General features: G+C 32.7%; 4 protein-coding genes, 1 long non-coding RNA gene and 1 pseudogene across 9 annotated transcripts in view; 2 read left to right on the top strand and 4 right to left on the bottom strand.

The window, feature by feature from the left end:
• Positions 1-25,282, top strand: part of LOC149481945 (uncharacterized) — a 40,966-nt gene extending 15,684 nt beyond the window's left edge. Inside the window, exon 2 of the long non-coding RNA XR_016316830.1 lies at positions 24,499-25,282. This is a non-coding gene — a long non-coding RNA (uncharacterized LOC149481945). The remainder of the gene's footprint in view (positions 1-24,498) is intronic.
• On the bottom strand, positions 4-3,064 carry LOC149481949 (juvenile hormone esterase-like; annotated as a pseudogene). The gene is made up of 4 exons (XR_016316829.1): positions 3,045-3,064; positions 2,658-2,828; positions 1,130-2,401; positions 4-417 (listed from the first exon to the last, which is right to left on the bottom strand). The product of XR_016316829.1 is annotated as a juvenile hormone esterase-like (transcript).
• Positions 3,628-5,688, bottom strand: LOC149481948 (carboxylic ester hydrolase-like). 2 transcript variants are annotated; one of them, XM_089705130.1, is made up of 4 exons: positions 5,591-5,688; positions 5,351-5,521; positions 3,978-5,245; positions 3,628-3,899 (listed from the first exon to the last, which is right to left on the bottom strand). In XM_089705130.1, the coding sequence occupies exons 2-4, from the start codon at positions 5,510-5,512 to the stop codon at positions 3,728-3,730; spliced, it is 1,602 nt and encodes a 533-aa protein (XP_089561256.1). In that variant the 5' UTR covers positions 5,513-5,521; positions 5,591-5,688; the 3' UTR covers positions 3,628-3,727. The 2 variants fall into 2 exon arrangements, with proteins under 2 accessions (XP_089561256.1, XP_089561255.1); XM_089705129.1 differs by lacking the exon at positions 5,591-5,688 and having other exon boundaries at positions 5,351-5,557.
• LOC149481947 (juvenile hormone esterase-like) lies at positions 6,136-8,364 on the bottom strand. The gene is made up of 4 exons (XM_089705149.1): positions 8,274-8,364; positions 7,817-7,995; positions 6,451-7,718; positions 6,136-6,375 (listed from the first exon to the last, which is right to left on the bottom strand). The coding sequence occupies exons 2-4, from the start codon at positions 7,985-7,987 to the stop codon at positions 6,204-6,206; spliced, it is 1,611 nt and encodes a 536-aa protein (XP_089561275.1). The 5' UTR covers positions 7,988-7,995; positions 8,274-8,364; the 3' UTR covers positions 6,136-6,203.
• On the bottom strand, positions 11,949-17,471 carry LOC149481946 (cholinesterase-like). 3 transcript variants are annotated; one of them, XM_089705127.1, is made up of 4 exons: positions 17,282-17,471; positions 14,630-14,842; positions 12,603-13,879; positions 11,949-12,261 (listed from the first exon to the last, which is right to left on the bottom strand). In XM_089705127.1, the coding sequence occupies exons 2-4, from the start codon at positions 14,792-14,794 to the stop codon at positions 12,090-12,092; spliced, it is 1,614 nt and encodes a 537-aa protein (XP_089561253.1). In that variant the 5' UTR covers positions 14,795-14,842; positions 17,282-17,471; the 3' UTR covers positions 11,949-12,089. The 3 variants fall into 3 exon arrangements, with proteins under 3 accessions (XP_089561253.1, XP_089561252.1, XP_089561254.1); XM_089705126.1 differs by lacking the exon at positions 17,282-17,471 and adding an exon at positions 17,130-17,275; XM_089705128.1 differs by lacking the exon at positions 17,282-17,471 and adding an exon at positions 16,692-16,836.
• Positions 19,313-25,282, top strand: LOC149481944 (esterase FE4-like). The gene is made up of 3 exons (XM_089705123.1): positions 19,313-19,681; positions 20,916-22,189; positions 23,852-25,282. Exons 1-3 carry the CDS (start codon positions 19,511-19,513, stop codon positions 24,030-24,032), a joined length of 1,626 nt encoding a protein of 541 aa, XP_089561249.1. The 5' UTR covers positions 19,313-19,510; the 3' UTR covers positions 24,033-25,282.
• Positions 25,283-25,996: the final 714 nt, after the last annotated feature.

Genomic DNA, 25,996 nt, shown 5'->3' with positions numbered 1-25,996 from the left:
TGCAGTAAATACCATCATTATTTAGTTTTTTAAACAACCATAAAAACAGAGACAGACAAGAATAAAAATTTTAACAATTTTTTTTAACTATTAATGTACTACCTACATTTTACAACAGGAAATAGGCACATAGAAATGACAGATAAACTTAAATTTTATTTATGTTTAAATATAATTTTTGGATTTTAGTCTTGATTTATACGGATTTTATTTTAAGCACACAAAATGAAGTACTTAGTCATAGGTTATGCTGTTCTTCTATAATATGTGTAAGTTTCATTCCAGAATAAAATATCCCTGTCGTTCCACAAACTTTCTGTGGACAATTGCCTGTCGATGAACAGAAGTTGCGGGTCAGGAAGATTGGCTGGCTGCCACTTCATGGGAACCAATGCAGTGACTTGGGGAGTGGGGTTGCTGAAAAAAAAAACACCAATATAAATGAAAAAATCTATAAAATAGAGCGTGTGTGCCGAGTACACGTGTCAGAAGTGAGACTTCTTTCGCACGATTCAACGATACGAAAAACATCGCCTTACTCCATGACGTGAGGGAATTGCCATGATACGACCTTGAAATTTTACTCTCAACGCGCCTAAAGAAGTTTCACTTCAATACATTTCCTACATCTTAATGACCTCCATGGGAGGGTGGACATATTTACATGCAAGTTGGGTGAATTATCAAAGGTTCTTCTTTATATTATTATTTGTTATTAATTTATTATTTTTAGATTGTATTTATTATTGGATTATATTTTATTATTGGATTGTGTATATTGTCATTGTATGTCCATTTATTAGATTGTAAGTTTATAAGTTTAAGTTTTTAGTATTAGTATTCGTTTTAATATATGTATAAGAATTTTAGTTTTAGTCAGTACCGCATTGGGTTAATCCTGTAAAGGTAATTGATATGTGTGTGAATAAATAAATAAATACATAATAATGTAGAGAAGATAAAAAAATATAGAAAATGTAAATATGAATTAAGCAGCTGATGTTTATTCTGCTAGGTACTAATATCTAAGCTGTTTTTTTTCATGTTAAAGCTGAGTGGAGTCGCTGAATCTATAATGCTTATAAATGTCAGTTCTTGATTCTGTGTAACCTATATGATAAGAGCTTACCCGTATTTGGCAAAATTTGTCCACATCATCGTCATTTTACCAACCATATTCATTTCCAAAACCCATTGTAATGATGTATCCTCATGTTTGAATATGTAGAACAATTCATCGGCATGAGACGCTCCAGGATAAGCACTGAATCCGGAACGAAATTTTACAAGATTCAATAAACCGCTATATGCAAATTTGTAAACATATACTGGTTCATCCATGTTCTTAAGCAAAAGATCTATTGTTGCTAGGACAGGGTATTTTATACCAGCATCACCTTCGTATTTTACCAAAGATCGTATATTCATTTGAGGACCGTCTTGGTACAGTTCTTTTAATATTGATGCAATTGCTTCTTTTTCAGATGTAGTTGGGAATACTAAGTCTCTCGGCATCGCACTTATAAAGTTAAACTCATCTCTTTGACGAGAAGTTTCTCTTCCCACAAAATAGTAACCTTCTTCATTGTTAAAGCCCATTATAACAGGGACTTTATTGAATTTACCACTGTTGATGATATCATACGGACTTGAAGTTATAAACGGTTCTGATCCATCTATAGTTTCTTCAATACAAGGAACAAAAACGCTCTCTGATTGTACAATAGTTATTACCAGTTTTCCTGGGCACTTTAGAACTCAATAACTCTTTAATTGTTTTTTCTTTAAACAAATTAATTATCTCATACACATTTCTTGTGTAGTGTCCCATTTGTGCTGCCAATTCAAAAGCTATTTCTTTCGGTTCGAATTGTCCAGACGAGTAGGACATTGCAGATCCACTCTCCAAAATTACTCTATTGAAAAGCCCTGTAGACATAGGAGATAACATGTGATAGACTACAGATGCAGCGCCGGAACTCTCACCAAATAATGTTATGTTATCGGGATCTCCTCCAAAAGCTCTGATATTATTCTTCACCCATCGAAGCGCTTCCACTTGGTCCTTCAAACCCATATTACCAGCAGATTCCTTTATTCCCAAGCAAAGGAATCCCAGTACGCCCAGTCTATAGTTAAATGTGACTAAAACAACATCATGTTTTATCAAATGTTCTGGTCCATAAATAAGTGGAGAGGCGGAGCCCTCTTGGAAACCACCTCCGTGAATGAATACCATAACAGGGTATAATTTATTCCCCAAAATCAAAGGTGTATATACGTTTAAGTAAAGACAGTCCTCGTCTTCCGCAGTCAAAGAATTTGTGGAGCTTTGCGGGCATTTTTTATTTTCATTTACTGCGTCAAATATGCCGTTCCATTTAGAGGCTGGTTTTGGTGCCTGTAAATAGAAATTTATTATTGTCTAAAATTTAAGCAGTACTTACGTCTACACGCTTTTTATTAGCATCATCATCATCATCATCATCATTATCAGCCCATATTTGTTCACTGCTAGACATATGCCTCAGTCATGGCACGCCATTGAGCCCGGACGTTCGCTCGTTGTCGCCAGTTTTGCCCAGCAACCCTGCGGATGTCGTCACTCCACCTTGTAGCAGGGCGTTCTACGCTACGATATTTATTAGCATACTTGCCTGAAACCTTTCAGCGGTCGCGTATGGTATCCCAGTGTAGCGGAGATGAGACCCGTCCAGAGCCACGGATCCTCTGAGGAGGCCACCTGACACTCGCACTGGTAACGTTGGTAGTCGTAAAAGACTTACATTTGACAGTGTGGTGAGCAAAAACATCAGCATATTTTATGTCTACAAATTGAAACACAATCACCAATACTTAATCAATATGATCATTATAATCCAGAATTTTTTTTCTATTGTAAAGTAACATCATTGATATTCAGATTAAGTGTAAAGTATGAATATTATCAATACTTTAAATATTATATGGATACAATATTTCTTGTTAGGCCTTTACCATAATATATTGAGTGATCAAATGATTGGCTTAATAAAATAATGTACCTTCTTCATCTGCCTCGCTTTCAAGTCTTTGAGTAAAATCAGCGATATCTCGATATTATATAGGAATTAATTTCCTATAGTAACTGTTCATAAGTTAAATTAGATTTAAATAATTCATGAACTACTTAACATTTCGACAGTTCCTTCATTTTTATTTAAAGAACTAATTTAGTTTTCTATGTTAATTGTTTTGTTCACAAGCCTCCTTATCCCCAATTTAAAATCACTCTTTATCATAAAAAGAAATAAAATTCATATTATAATATGTTACGACACAAGATTATATGTATAAATCGTAAAATGTATGAATGTTACAGTAATTTGTGAAAATATATGCCAATTTGAAGAGCCCATCACTTCGAGTGCAACATGCAATGAGATTAGTGCATCCAACAAACAAAATATATACTCTTCAGCTCTATTAAGTAGTATTGTAGATAAGTTTAATTATATACGTACCACCATTGAAGTGATATATTTAACCTGAAACTCGTAAAAATTGGAAATTATTTTCAGATTTTCTTCTATGGTGCCTTTTGGTAAACCCCACGAAAAAACAGGCATTTTGAAATCATAGACGGACTGAAACTTTATTTGAACATGTTTATTTATATTTAGAACGAATACTTGGATTTTGGTGTTGAAATCTTACATAATATATAGGGGCATGTGGGAGAATTCGGTTATGCTGTTCTTCTATAATTTGTGTAAGTTTGATTCCAGAATAAAATGTCCTTATCGTTCCATAGTTTTTCTGTAGATAATTGCCTGTCGATGACCAGAAGTTGCGGGTCGGGAAGATTAGCTGGCTGCCACTCCATGGGAACCAATGCGGTGACTTGTGGTGTCGGGTTTCTGAAAATATTTTAAGAAGCCTAAATGGAAGAAATCTATAGAAACATACACAAGAAATGAAGTAAAAGAAATACATACCCGTATTTAGCGAAATTTGTCCACATCAGTGTCATTTTTCCTATCATATTCATTTCCAAAAGCGATAGAACCGTTGTGGCCTTCGGTTTAAATAAGTAAAGCAATTCATCGGCATGAGAGGCTCCAGGATAAGCAGCGAATCCAGAAATAAATTTTACTAGATTCAATAAACCACCGTATGAAAATTTATAAACATAAACTGGTTCTTCCATATTTTTAAGCAAAATATCCGCTGTAGCTATAACAGGATATTTAATACCAGAATCGCCTTCGTATTTCACTAAAGATTGTACAGTCATCCGTGAACCGTCTTGATATAGTTCTTTTAACCTCGATGCAGTTTCCTCTTTTTCAGGTGTGGACGGGAATATTAAATCTCTCGGTAACGCGCTTATAAAGTTGAACTCGTTTCTTTGACGTGAAGTTTCTTTCCCCACAAAGTAGTAACCTTCTTCATTGTTAAAGCCCATTATGACGGGGACTTTATAGAATTTACCGCTATTGATGATATTATATGGGCTTGCAGTTATAAACGGTTCTGATCCTTCTATAGTTTCCTCAATACAAGGAACAAAGACATTATCTGACTGTGCAATGTCACCCGTTTTTCTGGGTACTTTAGCACTCAATAACTCTTTAGTTGATTTTTCTTTAAATATATTTACTATCTCATTCACGTCTCTTGTATTGTGTCCCATTTGTGCAGCCAATTCGATTGCGATTTCTTTCGGCTCAAATTGTGCAGAAGAATATGAAATTGCGGTGCCACTCTCCATAATTGCTCTATTGAAAAGCCCTGTAGACATAGGAGATAACATGTGATAGACTACGGATGCAGCGCCGGAACTCTCACCAAACAATGTTATGTTATCGGGATCTCCTCCAAAAGCTTTGATATTATTCTTCACCCATCGAAGCGCTTCCACTTGATCCTTCAAACCCATATTACCCGCAGCTTCCTTTATTCCCAAGCAAAGGAATCCCAATACTCCAAGTCTATAATTAAATGTGACTAAAATAACATCATGTTTTACTAAATGTTCCGGTCCATAAATAAGTGGCGAGCCGGAGCCATCTTGGAAGCCACCTCCGTGAATGAATACCATAACAGGGTAAAGTTTATTCCCCGATTTCAAAGGTGTATAAACGTTTAAATACAGACAGTCTTCGTCTCCTATGATAAATGCATTCGTTAAGTTCTGTGGACATCTTTTATTTTCATTAACTGCATCGAAAGTGCCACTCCATTTTGGGTCGGGCTTTGGGGGCTGTAATAATAATAAAAAAATAAATCGTTTATTTGCAATTAAATATATTTTTGTTATTGTTTAGGATAAGCAGTAAATTTAAAAGCTTGCTATTGGCATACTTGCCTGAAACCTTTCAGCTGTCGCGTATGGTATCCCGGTGTAGCGGAGATGTGACCCGTCCAGAGCCACGGATCCTCTGAGAAGGCCACCTGACACTTGTATTGGCAATGTCGGGGGTCGTAAAATGCTCGCACTTGACAGTGTGGTGAGCAGAAACATCAGCATACTTTATGTCTAGAAATTTATAGGACAATAATAACACGTGGCATTTGTGATAATTTCTAGAAATTGGAGTATAATTACAATTATAAAGTAGATGTTGAATGATGCATAAAGTATAAAAGTTTAGATATCAACACTTATGATATTAAATAAATGTAGTCTGTTGTCTTCTGTGGATTAATGGTTATAGCTAAATAAATATACCTTCTTCATCTGCCGGCTTTTAAAACTTTGGGTATAATCAACGATATCTCGATATTATATAGGAATTAATTCACTGTAGTAACTGTACAGATAAGTTTAACGAGATTTTAATAATTCATTAACTAATTAACATATTTTGATAGTTCATTCATTTTTTATTTATAGAACTCATTAATTTTTCTATGTTAATAGGCTTAGTCTACAAGCCCCTTAATCCCAAAAGGAATGAGTTTAATCACATATACTCTCTAATCTACTAATATCTCTTGTATTCGATTTTTTTAAACTAAAAAATCAGTTTATCGGTTTAGTTTATATTACCTACAATTTTAAAACGGTTTTCACATTCTATAGACTTTTTTACAATGGAATATTTTCAATTATACACGAGAAAAAAGGCATTATGAAATCAGACTATTAAATGTCATTGAAACATGTTTATTTATGTTTAGAAGAAATCTTTGGTGATGTAGTAAGGTGAAGATTTAGTTTATGCTGTTCTTCTGTAATACGTATAGGTATCATTCCAGAATAAAATATCCCTGTCGTTCCACAGACTTTCAGTGGATAATTGCCTGTCGATGACTAGAACTTGAGGGTCGGAAAGATTGGCTGGCTGCCACTTCATGGGAACCAAAGCGGTTTCCTGGGGAGTAGGGTTGCTGAAAACAATTAAATATGCCAATCTTAATGGAAGTAATATACAGACATAAACCAAAACTAAGTATTATACTTACCCATATTTTGCGAAATTTGTCCACATAAGAGTCATTTTACTAATAATATTCATTTCCAATAGGGACAGTACCGTTGTGCCTTGTGGTTTAAATATGTAAAGCAATTCATCAGCATGAGATGCTCCAGGATATGCTCCGAATCCATAACCAAATTTTACCAGATTCAATAAACCGTCGTATGCAAATTTGTAAACATACACTGGTTCTTCCATATTTTTAAGCAAGAGATCGGCTGTAGCTATAACAGGGTACTTAATACCAGAATCGCCTTCATATTTCACTAAAGATTTTACAGTCATCCGCGAACCGTCTTGATACAGTTCTTTTAATCTCGATGCAGTTGTTTCTTTTTCAGATGAAGTTGGGAAAATTAAATCTCTAGGTAACGCGCTTTCAAAATTAAATTCTTCTCTTTCACGAGAAGTTTCTTTTCCTACAAAAAAGTAACCTTCTGCACTGTTAAAGCCCATTATAACAGGGACTTTATTGAATTTACCGCTGTTGATGATATCATACGGACTTGCTGTTATAAACGGTTCAGATCCCTGAATAGTTTCTTCAATACAAGGAACAAAAATATTCTCTGATTGTACGGTGTCCCCAGTAGCCCTGGGTACTTTAGCACTGAATAATTCTACAATTGTTTTTTGTTTAAATATATTTACTAGCTCATGCACGTCTCTTGTGCTAATTCCCATTTGTGCTGCTAATTTGAATGCTATTTCTTTCGGCTCGAATTGACCAGACCAGAATGACATTGCAGATCCACTCTCCATAATGACTTTATTAAAAAGCCCTGCGGACATAGGAGATAACAAATGATAGGTTACAGATGATGAACCGGCACTTTCACCAAATAATGTTATGTTATCGGGATCTCCTCCAAAAGCTCTGATATTATTCTTCACCCATCGAAGCGCTTCCACTTGGTCCTTCAAACCCATATTACCAGCAGATTCCTTTATTCCCAAGCAAAGGAACCCTAGCACGCCAAGTCTGTAGTTAAATGTGACTAAAATAACATCATGTTTGACTAAATATTCTGGCCCATAAATAAGTGGCGAACCGGAGCCCTCTTTGAAACCACCTCCGTGAATGAATACCATAACAGGATAAAGTTTATTTCCCGATTTCAAAGGTGTATAAACGTTTAAGTGTAGGCAGTCCTCTTCTCCCGTGACCAACGGTTCTGGGAATTTTTGTGGACATCTTTTAAGTTCATTGACTGCATCGTATATACCTCTCCACTTTGGGGCGGGTTCGGGAGCCTGTAAAAATTACATTGTTTTATTATGAATGAGCATTTAGTTGTATATACTTTGTTATATATTTGTATATACTTTGTTATATATTTGTATATACTTGCCTGAAACCTTTCAGCTGTCGCATATGGTATCCCAGTGTAGCGGAGATGTGACCCGTCCAGAGCCACGGATCCTCTGAGGAGGCCACCTGACACTCGCACCGGCAATGTCGGCGGTCGTAGGAGACTCGCACTTGACAGTGTGACGAATAAAAACAGCACTTGTAATACCATGTTTATGTCTAAAAATCAATTATAATTCAAAATGTAACACTGAACTGACATATAAATTAGCAGACCGTTATAAGCCATGGTTGTATTATTGAGATAAAGTATTCTAGATATTTAGGATATTTCCAGTTATGAAGCAACATCAGATATAAAAAGTATAATAGTATTCTTTGTGATAAAGCATAAAAATAACATTGATGAATATGGTAAATGCCAAATGTTGTTTTTATGTCTGTACCGTGGATTGAGTCATCAAATGGTTCGCTAAATAAAATAATAATTATTGTACCTGCTTCATCTGCCTTGAATTTGAGTCTCCGAGTAAGATAATATTATAAAACATATCTCTGTGTTATATAGGAAATCATTCATATTGTGGCAACTATGGCTGATAATTTTAATGAGATGTTAACAATTCATAAACTTATTAACATTTCAATAGGCTGTACTCGTATATGTAATAAACGTAATATGTTAGAAATAACATAATGTAAAACATTAGAACATTGTATTAGGAACTAAATACTGACGTTTTGCTTACGTCCTTTAGTTAAATGCATTCCACGTGCTAATTTTCATCTTTATACTTCTATATATTATATATACTTGCGTTTTATATGTTTTATCTTTTTGAAGTGAAACTTCTTTAGGCGCGTTGAGAGTCAAATTTCAAGGTCACGTCTTGGCAATACCATCACGTCATGCAGTAAGGCGATGATTTTGATATCTATGAATCTTGCCAAAGAAGTTTCACTTCTGATACGTATGCTCGGCACACACGCTCTTTTTTACTTTTCATGGATTGAAAAGGAATAGTAATTCTGCGTTGGTTTTCCATCACACCATGAACAAGTTATTTGTTAAAATCTGGCACTTCTGAGATATTTCTAATTTATGTTCCGTTGAATGAATTTAGTGGCTCATGAATTAGTTAGGCTAATTTGCTCTGTTTTTACATAGGAATGCGATATATATTTTGCTTACATAGTGATTAAGATAACTGTTATCAATGTATTAGTGAGTGTTAGAAAGGTGAAATTCCTGATTCAATCCTGAGATAAAAACTTACACTAATTTGTAAAAAATTACGTCCACGCTAATAATATAAATTCGAAGGTATCTCAGGCCAGATCAGGTCTCTGTCTGTCTGTCCCTTCTTCACGCCACTAAACCGATTTGGATGAAATTTCGTACCAATTGTTTGAAACCTGAGAAAAGACATTGGGTAGGTTTTATCCAGGAAATCTCATGGATGCGAGAACTATCCCTTAACTGCGCGGGTGAAGTCGCGGGCGGAATGCAAGTGTAAATATAAAGTATAGGCTAGTATATTATTTTGTGTGCTTTTATACTAAGAAACTTGAACCCAGAGTTAATCATAAGGTTCAAGTATATACCAATGTTATAAGAGACTTTGATAGTGACTTTAAATTGTATAATTAACATTGTTTCTATTTTTATAACGTATTATTTTCAGTTCGAGTAATCATACAGTTATCTACCTATTACTTTGTCTGCTATACAGGGTGTCCCACCACCATTGTACTAAGCTCAAAGAGACATCGTTTTTCATACACTGATTACATAAAAAAAAATTAAACAACAAAAAATGGCGTTTATTTTTTTTTACGTTCCTTAAACTTTATGTTTTCATCCCTAGCTTCGCGTATCCGGCATTTACCGATCCGCAAATGTGGACATTGTGTCTATGAAAAGTGGAAAAGATGATCGTAAAACGTAAGTGTGCGTACAGATGGCAAAAGTGGGCGAGTTGCCAGTTAGGTACACATAGAATTTTAAAAATTTATCTAAGTACTAGAAAAAAGTGCGTCTGGAATTTCATGAATATTTTTTACTTATTCAGCCTATGAAAAACTATAAGTCCCTTAGATCTTAGTATACCGACGATAGGACACCCTGTATAAGAAATTAGCAGCCATATCTGAAATTTTGTTTTTATATCGTTACATGATATTCATTGTGTTTATTTTCAAACATCCTTTGAAATTAGACCTTCTCTTGTAAAAGATAAGGTTCAGAATTGGCAAGTGTTAAAGTTAAAATTAGTTGTTTAAAGTTAATTCTGCGGGTAATTAATAAAGTGTAAAAAACCCGGCTAGTAACGGCTGAATTCAATTTGATGAGTTTTCGATACGTATAAAATTATATTCAGAAAGAAAATTAAAATAATTTTGCTTTTTGTTGTGTAGGTATTATACACAAATCATTTAAGTAGGAAGAAGGTTTTTTATACATACTACCAATATCAATATCAATAATATCAATACTTCAATTAGCATTAATTGACGTATACATAATATTATACAATAACCATATTGGAGACATTATTTAAAAATAATTCAAAATAAACTCTCTTCTATTAAATAATCTGATAACAATGAAATGTAAGACGCACCACTTTAGATTTTTTTAAATACTTATAGGTACGTAATAAAATAATCAATAGTTTACATTACTTACCATTCTCTCCTTTTTTGAAGTCGGTTATACAACGTCTTGTTTTTTCTATTGTCGTTGCATGTGTAAACTATATCATTGAGTCTTATTTTTAATTACTATTTCTCAACGATTATTGTTTATTATTATGATGTGATGTAACTATGTTTATTGTCAAGGTTTTATATAACCTGTTATTTTTTAACATACCTAATATCTACGCATTTTTATTTGCATAATAATATGGTAGTATTATAGTATTATAATATCTGTGGTAGTATCATAGTAAAACACCCACATAGGTAATATGTATGTCTATGTGCTTGCCCGCTATTTTAAAATACGCAAATTTTGAAAGGATTTTGAAAGGAACGTAAAAATATATCATAATTAACAAAATAGTGCAATATTTTGTTAATTATGATATATTTTTACATTATTTTTTATGGAGGTATAGACATTATAGACACATTTTGGATTGTAATTAACGAATACCTATATTTTTTTAAACAAGGTGCGTCCTGCGTGTTTTTCCTTTGTTCCTGTGCGAATTAAAATAGCTTACGTAACTCCTTAGAACATCCTATATTTAAGTGAAAGTCCAGTCAAAAAAAATCTCCAAAATCGGTCCACCTGATTGAAAGTGCTGTGGTAACATTTAACAAACCCAAAAAATACAGTGGAATTGAGAAACTCTCCTTTAAAGAGTCGTTTAAAAATATGTCAGTGTACATTTGTCAGACGGATTTGTATTATAATTTTTTGAGGGAATTGCACTTCAGACTATTACATTGCAAAATAAAAACTTGTAGTTAGTTCCGCTTGTTTTTTTTTTTATTTTTAAAATAAAACACAGAGGTTACAACCGGCTTTGATACATCATCATCGTATAGTTTTTTGGTGTGATTATCATGAGTTACTTCTACATAAGTAGTCATCTAACTTTCCGCCCGCGGCTTCGCCCGTGTAGGCAAAGAAAACTCACATAGTTCCCGTTCCCGTGGGATTTCCGGGATAAAACCTATCCCTATGTTCTTTCTGATGTCTGAAGCTATCTCTGTACCAAATTTCATCAAATCAAATCAAATCTGTTTATTTGCTCGTATGGTCATATAAAGGTCCATCCAAACCGGTTCAGTAGTTGTGGTGTGAAGATGAGACAGACAGACAGAGTTACCTCCGCATTTATAACGTTGGCTAGGAAGGATTTGATATTTTACATTGTTATACATTGTAACATTGAGAAAATTGAAAGTGATGTGGAGTCAGTCTAAAGCTCATATTATACACTAGCTTATCGCCCGCGGCTTCGCCCGCTTTGTCTAAAACCTAATAAATTATATACTAAAACCTTCCTCTTGAATCACTCGTTCTATTAAAAAAAAACTGCATCAAAATCCGTTGCGTAGTTTTAAAGATTTAAGCATACATAGGGACATAGGGACAGAGAAAGCGACTTTGTTCTATACTATGTAGTGATGATTGTATAGTGAAATAAATAACTACATAAACAGTTTATAATTTTATTTACATTCTTATAATTAGTAATAACAAGATTCCAGTCTTAAATAATAAATTCATAAAAAGTATAAAAAATAACAAATAAACAATAACTGTAGGTATAATTATTATAAATTCTAGTTTTAAATTATGATTTTCGTCTATATTTTGTATACGTTTGATTCAAAAATATTATTGCATCATCATTCCACAAAAGTTCTGTGGAAAATTTTGTATCTATCACCAATACTTTTGGATCGATTTTACTGCTGGGTTGCCATGTTATGGGAAGTTGTTCTGTTGTTTTTGGTGTTGGGTTGCTGGAAGAAAAAAATATAAGATTAAATATATGGTGTTATTTTACGTGTCTAAAGGAACAAACAAATATACTTATGTCATTTAGTAGGTATTGAACAGGGATCAAAGCAATATTTGACGTATGTTCTCCTAATGGTGAAATAATTAAGTAATCGGTTCAGCAGTTTTGAGTTAACCTTTTACAAACATACAAATCAAAAATATTTTGTAATATTTGTATTACAAAATATTTTTGATTATATTGTATGTGCAGTTGTAGGTTTGCTGACACGTTTTTGAAAATACTCATTTATAGATTTATGAATACATACTTAGAAACAATTAACAATAACAATTTACTTACTTAAATTTGGCAAAGTTCGTCCACATTGTAGTCATCTTCTTAGTTATATCCTTTTCAAAAAATGACATAGGCAAGGTTATTTCAGTCTTAAATATATAAAAAAGTTCATCAGCGTGAGTCGCACCGGGGTATTTTGTAACCTTAAATAGCACCTTTAATAAATTCATCCAGCCATCACGACAAAATTTGTAAATAAATACTGGTTTCTCCATTTTTCTTAAAAAAAGATCAGCTGTCGCTATAACAGGGTAAACTATACCTAAATCTCCTTCATATTTAGCCAATGAATCCAAGGCTATCCGAGTTTTATCTAAATCCTTGAAGTATATTTCTTTCAACTTTTCTGAAGTTGCATTTTTATCATATTCAGTCGGGAATTTTAAATCTCGTGGCATTGATCCGATGAAATCAAAGTTGTTTCTGGTTGTTTCATTTTCTTTTCCAGCAAACATTAAACCCTCTGCGCTATTGTAGCCCATGATTATAGGTACTTTATTAAATTGGCCATTACTGATCAAGTTATATGGGCTATCTCGTATGAATTCTTCCGAATCAGGTATATCATCTTCAATGCAAGGCACAAATATGTTTTCTGATAGAACAGTATCTCCAATTGCTCTTGGAACACGTGTTTCCAAAAGTTCTTTGACAGGTTTATTTCTAAACAGTTCTAGAATATCATTAACGTCATTTGATTCCATTCCCATTTGCTTGGCAAGTTTACGAGCGGTTTGTATCGGTTCAAACTGTAAAGCCCAGGGCCCTATTGCTGAACCACTTTGCATAATAGCTTTATGGAATAATCCACGAGACATTGGTGAAAAAATGTGGTATGATACAGACGCTGACCCAGCGCTTTCACCGAACAAAGTGACGTTATCGGGATCTCCACCAAATGCCCTAATATTTCTCTTCACCCATTGAAGTGCTTCCACCTGGTCCTTTAAACCCATATTCCCTGGTGCTTCTTTAATTCCCAAGCACAGGAAGCCTAATATTTCCAGTCTATAATTGATGGTTACAAGAATTACTCCATGCCTAGTTAAATATTCAGGGCCGTAAAGAAGGGGGGAACTAGAACCGTCTCTGAACCCTCCTCCGTGGATAAACACCATAACAGGGTAAGGCTTTTCCCCCGCTTGTAAGGGCGTGTACACATTTAGAGTAAGGCAGTTTTCTCTTCCGTTTATCCATGTTTGTGAGAATCTTTGTGCGCATCTTATGTGTTCGTTCACTGCGTTGAATACACCTTCCCATTTTGGTACTGGGTGAGATATCTGAAATGATATTGTTTTTATTTTAATATTATGCTTTCAATGTGACGATTAAGAGTTTTATAGTTTAGAGTTACATAATAAATTAAGTTTTTGATATAATATTGTTGTCAGTAGTTATTAATGGATATTGATAAGTCGTATAATGCAGTTATAAAAGTTTAACTTAAACTAGTTAAATTGGAAAAGTCAAAAGTATATTATGTTTATTGATTGGAGAATCAAAATTTTCATTAATATCGAATTATATTTGAACCGAGCGATCTAATTATTTAATTAATAGAAGTTATGATTGTGCACGATATAAAACACGCCATGTTTGATCGTCGTAAACAATAGGAGTGGATTACGTAATATTTAAGTATTATGCCTGTATACAATACAAATAAATACAATGGATGAACTGTTAAAAACAAAACTTATAACAATGTCGGTCTGTATGTATGTTTTCTCCACGTTCCCTAACAACTAGACTGTCCAATTCCTACTATAAGCCAATTTTACTTTTACATATTATTTTGAAGTAATATTATTATGTCTTACATAAGTACATACATTATCAAAATAATTTAGGAAAAGTTTTGAAGTGAAACTTTAGGCGCGTTGAGAGAAACTTCAAAGACACGCCATGGCAATTCCGTCATGCCATGGAGTAAGGCGACGATTTTGGTGTCTTTGAATCATGCCAAAGAAGTTTCACTTTTGACACGTGTGCATATTATATCAGACTATTTCTATCATACAAGTTATTACCTGGAACCTCTCAGCATTCGCATACGGTATACCATTGTACCGCAGGTGTGACCCATCTGGGGCCACGTAACCCCGCAGCAGGCCACTAGAGGTCACCACGGTTGGTGTCGGCTGCAGGACCAGGCGGGCAGCCCATAGAGAACACAGGATCAACCATTTAGCCATCAGGGAGACATGTTTGGTTCAGGTTTGGTAAATGTGGTGCGTGGATTGCTGAAAGCATAAATATTTTAATGTTGTAGTTGATAGTTCAGGATCCATCGCCCATTTTTGCACTTGATTACTATAATCAAGCGCCATCAAATAAAAATATTTTATCCTTTTTATTTCTGTAAGCTACCACAATCGAGAGTTTCGTACAAGAAATTATTGGGCATCTCATCAAAATAAAGCTACTGACGGAAAATTAGCTTAGTGATATATAAATTTTGCACACGCAGTTTCGTATTTATCCTGTCTTACGATTATGTGGTAAAAATATTGTTCCTAATACCTTATTATATTATTAATGTCTTAATGACGTGGAAAATTAGGTAATTTATTTTCATTAAAACTTTGCAAAATGTTATGAGGTTTTAAAGATATGTTTTAATCCATCACCGAAATCTGTTTTGTTGATAAATCTTTAAGGAAATAAGATATTCAGGTAGTTATTCTGGTAATTAAATTTCAATTATCTATGTATTGTTTTGTTAATCATTGTTTCAAATGAACCTTGTTATAGGTAATAGATTAGTTTATTTCGTGATTAACGAGTGATGAGCTAGAATTAATTATGCCTAGATGTAAGTTGTTAAATATCTATTCCCCAAACCAAACTATCGATTGGGTTATTCTAACTATAGTTAATAATAATAATACTTAACTACCTATAATTATGACTTCTTCTTGGATGCATACAAATTGGTTTATCAGTGTTTTCCGTAATTAACTAACACATTATATTTATTGTATGTCTATGATTTAATTTGTTTTCCAATTGTTTTTCTTATTAATTATTTTCAACTAGCTTGCTTGCCGCGGACTTCGACCAGATTTATTTGAGATAAAAAATTGCTTACGTATTGATGTAGTTTTTCTTTGAAATCATTATAAACATACAAAAACACAAATGTTTCCTGTTTTTAACATTATGTAGGTACTAGCTTTCCGCCCGCGGCTTCGCCCGCGTTTACAAAGAAAAACCCGTTCCCGTGGGATTTCCGGGATAAAACCTATACTATGTTTTAATCCAAATTACCCTCTTTATATGTATGCTAAATTTCATTGCAATATATTCAGTAGTATTTGCGTGAAAGAGTAACAAACACACACATCCTCACAAACTTTCGCATTTATAGATAATACTAGCGGTCCGCCCCGGCTTTGCCCGTGGTACATATGAAAAATAGATGTTGGCCGATTCTCAGACTTACCCGATATGCACAGAAAATTTCATGAGAATCGGTCCACCCGTTTCGGAGGAGTATGCAGACTAACATTGTGACACGAGAATTTTATTATAAAGATTAGTAGGATAGGATAGTAGGATATTAGTAGGATAGGACTATTATTATCTATTAAAATATATCTTGTAGGTCGTAAAGTTATGTTTACATTTCTATATTTTTTAATGAAATTATCGAATGATGTTTTTTGTCTTCACAAAAATACTCGTATAGATATTGCAAGTTAAAATATTGAAATGTTGAGTGGCGAGTGAATATTTTTCAAACAATGGACAATAACAAGTGATACCATGACCCGTTGAACTGAGTACTTTGTGACCCGAATGAATGAAATGAAAAAATTGTGAGATTTGTTTTTTTTTGAAAAATAAAAGATATATTTTAAATGAATACAGTTGCTTGTTATTTAATTTGATAAGAAACACATTCCTAACTAAAAATGTATTTAATGTTACCTACTGCAAAAACATAATTGTAATGAATTAAAAATAACAATTAATATTAAGATAACAATTATTTACGATATAACTAACAAAAAAAAACCTAATAAATAGGTAAATCAACTTTTAATAAACTTCACATTGATTGATTGTTGGAAATTTGTATAAAATTACCTATTACATAAAGATTTATTTATATTACGTAACTGTGATACTGTATAATATTATTTTTTAGTAGAAAGGCAGGTGCCATAGTTTTCAATAGTCCCCAAATACCGGCCCATTTAACATCCCACTCCATAGCCCAGTTTATTTTGTTTTTCCATATCTCGAAATAGTCCTACATCGGCCGCGGACTGCCTAGGACTGTATCTCTATAGTGCAGTCATGGGCAGGCTGCGGCTGATGTCCCACAACACAGTAAAGTTCTCTAAAGGGCCTCTGCGTGTTGGATCCGTGTCCCCACGTAAGCCTTCCAAAGGACCGGGTACCTTCCTTATGATGGTACCCGAGTATTATGGAATGAGATACACATAATATGTAATATTATATTAGTCATTAATCTCAACCATGTGCCTAGTTATATATTTTCTACACTATTTATCTACTTACATAATCCGTTTCCACTATACATATAGGAGTGTAATATGTAATAACATAAAAATCAACACATGAAACAGTTCACAATAAACTTAGCAAAACTTATGTGCATTTCATACAAATATTACATTTACGTATACATAACATAGCATGTAGTTATTTACCGGTTGATAAACAGGTATTTCCACTTTTTTTGCACAGTTTTACCGCATTTCACAGAAAACTCCTTTAATATTACTTCACTTGAGACACTAGAATTTATTTAGTTTAATAATTTTTTCTCTTTTACACGTAAAATATAGAAATTTTAAGGAGAAAACACACGTCTTTACATACGTTCAAAGAATGACAACAAAACACTTGAAGAGAGATCAACTACGTACACCGTTATTACCTCATTTATACAATTATGTATTCTTTGTAATTGATTTAGAGTTCATTATCGTTTAATTCAGTGTAACATGTTGAAAGTTGAGTCATGGATTTAGTATTAACTGATTACTGATTAGGATTCAGTTTTCATTGACATGCTAATACGATGTTTGTGTGTTTAATTTATTTTGGACCGAATCCATACTAATATTATAAATGCGAAAGTAACTCTGTCTGTCTGTCTGTTACTCAATCACGCCTAAACTACTGAACCAATTTGCATGAAATTTGGTATGGAGATATTTTGATACCCGAGAAAGGACATAGGCTACCTTTTATTGCGAAATATGTACCACGGGCGAAGCCGGGGCGGACCTCTAGTTTTAAATAAAGTATCCTACTAGCTACCTATATCTAAGTTCAACAAAACCATACTAATATTATAAGCGCGAAATTCTGAATGTCTGTAACGTTTTCACAGAACTAGAGCACCGATTTGGATGATACTTAGAATAAAAATAGGGAATTTTTAATATCCGATTGGTGTATTTTGATAATTGATACTTTAAACGCCTTCATTTAATAAATAGCAAAAAATAGACTAGGCAAAATCAAGATTTTGATTGTATACTACAGGCGTTAAATTTTATATAAAAAAATCCTACCATTTTTAATATTATGTAGTAGGATACGGATAGGAATCCTACTAATATTAAAAATGCGAATGTTTGTGAGGATGGATGTTTATTATTCTTCCAAATACATACTACTGAACCGATTGCAATGAAATTTTTTATGTAGGTAATAGCTGAAGATCCAGAATAAGACATAGCCTACTTTTATCCCCCAAATTCCACAGTAATGGTAATTATGCGGGTTTTTCACTGAAAACGCGGGCATGAAAACGCGGGAATACCTACATTGAAATGATGGTAAATGCCCATACTTTTTTAGCTCTCCAAAATCCAATCTATTATTATTAATGTTAAAATAAAATAATATTTTTCTTCATAAATAATAGACTAAATTAAAGAAACACTATTAAGTACTTACTTAATTGGCAAATTAAAACAATGGCTGTAAAAAATCGATTAATCAAAAGAAATTATTATGCTAATGATGATATATTTGAAATAATAATAGTTTTCGTATTATACACTTAGGTATAAGTGTTACCTATGCATTTAATTAAATACCTATCATATGACTGTCGCTAACGTAAACTAATTTGGTTTTGTCTTAAAAATAATTTAAAGTAACTACTACTATTGTTGTACTGTACAGTTAATAGTACCTACTAGTTTTTTTATAGAATAACAAGCAAATAACCCTGACCCCACGGGTAAGTGAGGTTAAAATTATATAATGACAGGAAATCGACCACAATACGTGCACCTTGTAGAGTAAAACTCGTAAAGTATAAAATATACGTAAAATATCTATACTACCTTGTACCTACCATATTGTAAACTAAAAATTGTACAAAAACTAAATATAATTATTTATTATCAGTCTCATTTTGAGTTCTTAAGCTAAAAAAAAATAATATTTTTTTAAATTACTATCTATTCTTTACAAGACATCATAACCACAATAACCAAGTAAAATTGGATATATTTTGTTTTTCACGTGTCGAGCGAGGCCGGGCCAATCATTTAGTCTACTAGTTAATATTTTACAACTAACACGACTTTATACAATAAAACATAATAATAGTTTAGTACCTACTTATAAGATATACATAGTCGTTATCTCCGATATTTTATCAAGTATCAAACCCGGAATTTATAAAAATCCTTGACTTACAGACGAGGATGTTAACACAATAGTCACTTACAATATACGAGCATGCCGAACGCACGTGCATTATTATTTATTGAAATTACATAATAACGAACAAATAATAAACGTATAAATTCGAAAATCAATCGTATCGATAAAATAATATATTTTCGGCCGAAAATTTTCATCGATATGTGCTTCAGTCGTGATTCACCCGTGTTTAAGATGTGTGTATAAAAATGTGTAAGAAGTGGGTTGTGTTATGGTCACTATGGGCCTGTCAGTTTGTCCGTCAGCCGACTCTGCCAGTGCTTGTGTCGAATGGAGTGCTGAGAGGGTCTGTGGCACCCGATGGTTCGCATTTTAGATACAGTGGGATACCGTATGCAGTTGCACCGAAAAGGTTTGCGGTGGGTTTTGTTTATTAAATTAGATTTCTTCAAATTTAAAAGTTTTTTAAACGAGATTTAATATGAATTTTAAACTAGACTTAATTTGTGTTGGAATCGTTAAAATAACAGTTATTTAACGGTTTAAAAAGGTTCTAAAAACTAGCTGTAAAGAAACTCCCTTGATGGGGCAAGAAATAATGAAAAAACAACAATACATTAATTAAAAATGAATTGGTAAATAAAAAAACTGCTTATCTATTTTAGTACCTACCTAATGATAGTAAAATTTGTAAGAAATTGTTATCGTGAGTTTTTAGGAAATAGTTAATAATAATATTTTTTTTGTTTTAAAACTGTGGTACATAAGAGCACAAAATATAAATTAATCTTGTAAAAGGAAGATACATTTATCCTAACGTGCTCATTATTTTTAGTTTTTGTAACACAAATTCTTAATCTTCATAAAATAGGTTATTAATTTTTAACATTGATTATGTATAAAATAGGTTATTAATTTTTAACATTGATTCCATACGAATCTTAATACTATTATAAAGGCGAAAGTTTGTAAGTATGGATGTATGGATGTATGGATGTATGGATGTTTGTTACTCTTTCACGTAAAAACTACTGAACCGATTACAGTGAAATTTAGCACACATATAGAGGGTAACTTGGATTAACACATAGGATAGGTTTTATCCCGGAAATCCCACGGGAACGGGAACTATGCGGGTTTTCCTTTGAAAACGCGGGCGAAGCCGCGGGCGGAAATCTAGTAGATCATAAAATTGTGTAGTCATAACATCTGAGTCGAACCAATTTTATGATAAGGAAAGTCTGTAGTTTCGTAACTGATTAAATATTATAATGTATAATTTATTAATTGCATGATTGGACATAATAGATATTATTTTCCTCGATTAATTAATATTGGCAAATCTGACAGTAGTTCCAATATTGATGCATAATATTTTCATCGAAATAAATAAAAAAATATAAAACACGGCATCAAAATCAGTCCATGATTTATGAAATTATGAGTCCTAGATAGACAAAGAAAAATAATTAAAAATTGAATAGATATTCAATGAAAAGATAATTATACTGATATTTATTAATTTTATGACGATAAACAGACTACCTTTTGCTTCTTTCGATATTTTTATTTTAAGTTACATGTCTCAGAAATTCAATTAGACGTCAAGCATTCTTAGAACGAACACGGATTAAAAATACAAATTTGTTCCAGGCACCTAGACCAGAACCAACATGGCGGGGTATATTCGAAGCAACAGAAGAACATATCCGATGTCCACAAAGAATCGGCAAGTCTTTATTAGTTGGACAAGAAGACTGCCTGACTCTCAATGTATACACGCCTATAACACAACCAAAATCCCTACCTGTCATGGTTTTCATCCACGGCGGCGGCTTCTACGATGGGTCCGGAACAGCATCCATTTTCGGACCACATCACCTCGTATCTCATGAAGTTATTCTAGTCACAATTAATTATAGATTAAATATACAAGGGTTTGCGTGTCTGGGCATCAAAGATGCTCCTGGGAATGCTGGAATGAAAGATCAGGTGGCTGCGTTGAGATGGGTACAGAAAAATATCAAAGCCTTTGGAGGCGATCCGGATAACGTAACAATATTTGGAGAAAGTGCTGGAGCCGGGTCTGTATCCCTACATATTCTATCTCCTATGTCTAAGGGTTTGTTCCACAAAGCTATAATACAAAGCGGCTCGTCGACCGCACCCTGGTCCATGCAATTTAGGCCCTTATTCATGACAAGTTTGTTAACTAAAGTAATGGGCTATAAAACAGAAGATGCGCACGAGCTGTATAATATTTTGATGGAGAAATCCGACGGAGAATTGATCATAACGCGAGTACCAAGAAAAGAAGGAAATATCATTATAAGCGAGTGTCTGTATGTTCCGTGCATTGAAAAGCAAATAGATGGTGAAGAACCATTCTTGACTGAACTACCTCATGATATATTATCGAAAGGAACTTATAATAAAGTGCCTATTATGATCGGCTCCAATAGTCACGAAGGATATTTATTTGCAGCATTGGAAAATGACACAACAATACCCAAAATTGATTTTGAAAAGTCACTGCCTAAAGATTTAGTGATACCAGATAAAGAAACACGTGTAGAAGTAGCCAGGAAGTTACAGGAATTTTACGTTAGAGGTGAAAAACCTTCGAGGGATAATATTCTAGAATGGGCAAGGTTCCATGGTGAAATATATTTTACCTATCCAGTATTAGAGGAAACTATGCTGTATTTGGAAACGAATAGCGAACCAGTGTATTCATATCTATTTAAATATAGTGGGAATAGGAACTTTATCAAATTATTATCAGGGACACCTTTTAGTTCAGCCCCAGGAGCGACTCATGCTGATGAATTATTGTATCTATTCAGTCAGCATTTTTTGGGGACATTATTTGAAAGCAAAATGGTGGAGAGAATGACTACAATGTGGACGAATTTTGCTAAATATGGGTGAGTTATCATTTTTAATTATAGGATTTTATTACTTCCATTATATTCAAGGTCTATGCACTTCTGAGTATAAAGTACAAGGTCAAATTAAGTTCATTTGAGTCATTAAACCAGGGTTCTTGACTTTGATCCCTGATGGAATATTTTTATAAAGAACAGTTTAATTTGAAAATCATGTTGTAAATAAAATTTTTAAAGTTGTTGCTTACATTTAAAGTTGATTCATAGCAATTGTTTTTTGTAATCATAGGTAAATAACGTGTGAGCAGTAAACATGAAAATTCAGTATCGATTTGCAATATCATAAAATGGGTCTTAAATCTTAACTTCTGAATGACATTTCAATAATATAGGTATACTTAATACTTATATTTGTGTTGTTCATTCAATTTTTTAATTAATTTACCTTTAATTTTGTGTTCAGAATTTATTTGGTTATGTACGAAATGTGATCGTTTTTCAACATATTAATATAATCTTTGAATTAAATACTTTTTTGAAGTGAAATTTCTTTATGTGCATTGAGAGTAAAATTTCAAGGTCGCGTCATGGCAATACCGTCACGTCATAGAGTAAGGGATTTTGGAATCTTTAAATTTTGTTAAGAAGTTTTACTTCTGACACGTGTGCTCGGCTTAAATGCTCTTTTTCTTTTGGTAGCGTATATTACCCGTGTATTGTAGAGCCAGAACTTTTCCTTTTGTTTCTGTCACCTAATTTTATATATACCTTCTTTTGAAGTATAAAAATGCTGCCTCATAATTATTTATGTTATATATGTTACGATAGGAAGCAATCATTATATCTTATCAAGTGATTATTGGAGGTTAGGAGAGATAATATTGTCTATCCTGTATTATTTGGTTTTTACATAATATGTTGCGATGTAGTTTTTCGGTCATAGGTCAATATTCGTTCAGATTTTGATATTTAGTTTTATAGCATCCAAATACTATAAAATATTATAAATGAGATTTTTTTCATAGAAAAAATCAATTACCAGACGGGATTCGATCCCGGCAAGTCAAAAGACGCGGGTTTGAACCCACCTGTTTAAAAAAAACATTGCATTCGTTAAGATGTTGAGAAAAAAAAGTACCTATCAAATACATTTTTATAATTACGACAATCTCTACATAATATTGTTATGTTTATGTTACAGTCAAAGTTTTTCATGCTCTTCTAGTTGTCTTTGGACAAATAATCTCGATCATAAAATGTCGTTATTATTATTTTATCTAATGGTTTGCTGCAATAAAAATCAACATAAACTAACCACTGCTATTTTAAGCAAGTCATCGTGATTTTAAAACACGACTCGAGTTATGTAACTCTATATATTCCAGTTTGTTCTTTGTGTAATGACCATGTCATAAAAAGTCAAATAAATGAATCTCATGTGCATAACAAAAAATAAAAAAATTGTATTTGGATATGAATATTAAATTAACACGCTTGTATATTAGCTTCACCTGTATGTTTGTATGTAACCGACTTCTTTAGAGTCGATTTTGACCACCCATAAACGGACAGATTTAATTCAAACTTATATACCTATTTAGAATACGAATAAATAGATATACAATCTAAATGATTTTCACTTATCAAGGATACAATACGATAATTAGTGTTGTTTTACTATATTAATTATTTTTGTTACAGCAACCCAACGCCGAAACAAACAGAATTATTACCATTGCAATGGCCGCCAACAACGAAGACATCTTTACATACTTTTGGTATAGATTCGGAACTTTCTATTGAACCTTTGTGGAACCACGAATCACTTAAATATATAAGACAAATCTATTCGAAGTACAGGCGGAGAGATACAAGGGATTAGTGCATTAGTTAAGACCTATTCAGATTTGAGCGGTATCTTCTACCGCCGTGGGTAGCGGGTATCCCGATGGCACGCGATTAAATATCGTACCCAGTATATTATAGAGACTCTAATCGCGTGCCATCGGGATTCCGCTACCCACGGCGGTAGCGAATACCGCTCTAATTTGAACCGACCTTTAATTAATTTTAAGCAAAATACTTTACTATTTCTTACAAGTATATATATAGTAGGTTTAATAATCTGGTTAGTAGCGGTTTAGGATAGTAAAAAATCGTGACTATTAGAGACGCGAAAAAATATAATTTTCTATTTATACATTGTTTAGATAATAATTAGTTCAATTGTTGCATAAAACATTTTTTATAACTATTTATAACGGTAGATGGCTCTATGTTAAATATGGTGGATTATGATCCTAACTCGTATAGAGAACAAAAGAGGCTTATATTATGATAACAATTAGGAATATGGTTGCAAAATAATCTAAGATAATCAAGATTGAAGATCTCTTTGAATATTTTTTATTACGCAAGAAACTACGGAAGACCTGTACCTACCGGTAATCGAAAATAAAAGACATTAAATATTTAAATACTTAGGTACTATTATTTATAATATTATCTTCTTATATTATGTAGTGACATAAGAAATTCGATATGAAGTATTTTGTTTCAAAATAGTTATTTATTGAAGGTCTGTGAAATAAGTTCTAGAGCAAATTTTTTTAGTCAATTGTCTGCTATGGTTTCGTGTGAATGATTTTTATTGTAATGCATCTTGTAATGTTAAATTTTATTGTATGTTCGACTTATTGTGGGATATATTATTTTTTTGGAAAAATGTAAAAAATGTGTAAATGTCGCTATGAACGATATTTATCAAGTAATGTTATTTAATAATATGTATATACTTTGTTTTTTTTTAATTTCTATACAAGATCTTTTTTATCATTCAAGATTCTATTGTTCTTGTTATTGCCTATTTTATTGTTATAATCTGAATTGTTTTATGAATAATATATTAATGTTGAATGTTTATTTGAAAAACACTTCGTTGTAACTAATCATAATAAATTAATTAATTTATATTGTATCGGTCTCCAAGGTTATATGTAAATTCAATTCTGATTACTTTATTTGTAAGCATGGTTGTACTGCGGTATTGTTATACTATTTCACTTTTATGTTTTAATTGTAAAAGAGAATAATGGTTGGCTTGAGGCTAGAATAAAATATTTTTTACTATTATTTGGATTTTATTTTACTACCCCAATCTTTCCTATGCTGTTTACACTATCAAATTTGATATTGTATAACACAAAAAGTTACCTAGAGTTTTGTCTTGTCTTCAAGCAGAAAGTCTTTCTGCTAATAAACTAATTTGTAAGCACCAAGACTGGACTAAATTATGATTCATAGAAAGAAATTAAACACAAACATTTTTTTTTGTAGAGCAAGCGAAGTGGCGTGAGTTACGTTGTTTAATTACTGTAATGCAATTTAATGAACAAGATAAGATTATAAACTTATTTATCAAATTATTAGATAATAAGGTCAGTAAAATATTATAAACAAATATCTACAGTTTTAATTTTATGTATTACTCTATATAATTACCTATTTAGAATACGAATAAATAAATACACAATCTAAATTTTCACTTGCACCTAGTAAATGGATATACTATGTTATAACGATATAAAATTGCTTAGAAGAAGTCCAATTGAATGAATAAATAGAGTATGAATTTACCTACAAGAATGTCGGTATAGGTATATTAAGAAGAGCTGGAACGTCAACACATTTACACATTGCACATGTTAGGCCGGGAGATACTGACACAAAATTTCGGGTCATTTGTAACAGGATGGCGGTCTAGAGGGGTCTTAGTACGCAATCACAGAATACATAATAGTAGCTAAACGCTACAGAACGGACACTCTCCGCCTCCCGCCAAAATTA

Source organism: Colias philodice, chromosome 16 (genome assembly GCF_061535455.1).
Source record: "Colias philodice isolate Cphi_HAF_F1 chromosome 16, ilColPhil1 Martin Lab GWU primary, whole genome shotgun sequence".
In the NCBI taxonomy this organism is placed as follows: Eukaryota; Metazoa; Arthropoda; class Insecta; order Lepidoptera; family Pieridae; genus Colias; species Colias philodice.
The sequence above is the reverse complement of the archived record's forward strand: the minus strand, read 5'-3'. Positions and strand labels throughout refer to the sequence as shown.

Bases quoted from the DNA above. Each gene is read 5' to 3' on its own strand.
- LOC149481944 (XM_089705123.1), top strand. From the start codon at position 19,511: ATGTGTAAGAAGTGGGTTGTGTTATGGTCACTATGGGCCTGTCAGTTT. The intron at 19,682-20,915 runs GTGGGTTTTGTT...AATTTGTTCCAG, and splicing joins TTGCACCGAAAAGGTTTGCG to GCACCTAGACCAGAACCAAC. The intron at 22,190-23,851 runs GTGAGTTATCAT...TTTTTGTTACAG, and splicing joins ACGAATTTTGCTAAATATGG to CAACCCAACGCCGAAACAAA.
- LOC149481947 (XM_089705149.1), bottom strand. From the start codon at position 7,987: ATGGTATTACAAGTGCTGTTTTTATTCGTCACACTGTCAAGTGCGAGT. The intron at 7,719-7,816 runs GCAAGTATATAC...TAATTTTTACAG, and splicing joins CGACAGCTGAAAGGTTTCAG to GCTCCCGAACCCGCCCCAAA. The intron at 6,376-6,450 runs GTAAGTATAATA...AATTGTTTTCAG, and splicing joins ACAAATTTCGCAAAATATGG to CAACCCTACTCCCCAGGAAA.
- LOC149481946 (XM_089705127.1), bottom strand. From the start codon at position 14,794: ATGGCTAAATGGTTGATCCTGTGTTCTCTATGGGCTGCCCGCCTGGTC. The intron at 13,880-14,629 runs GTAATAACTTGT...ATATCATTTCAG, and splicing joins CGAATGCTGAGAGGTTCCAG to ATATCTCACCCAGTACCAAA. The intron at 12,262-12,602 runs GTAAGTAAATTG...TTTTTCTTCCAG, and splicing joins ACGAACTTTGCCAAATTTAA to CAACCCAACACCAAAAACAA.
- LOC149481948 (XM_089705130.1), bottom strand. From the start codon at position 5,512: ATGCTGATGTTTCTGCTCACCACACTGTCAAGTGCGAGCATTTTACGA. The intron at 5,246-5,350 runs GCAAGTATGCCA...TTATTATTACAG, and splicing joins CGACAGCTGAAAGGTTTCAG to CCCCCAAAGCCCGACCCAAA. The intron at 3,900-3,977 runs GTATGTATTTCT...AAATATTTTCAG, and splicing joins ACAAATTTCGCTAAATACGG to AAACCCGACACCACAAGTCA.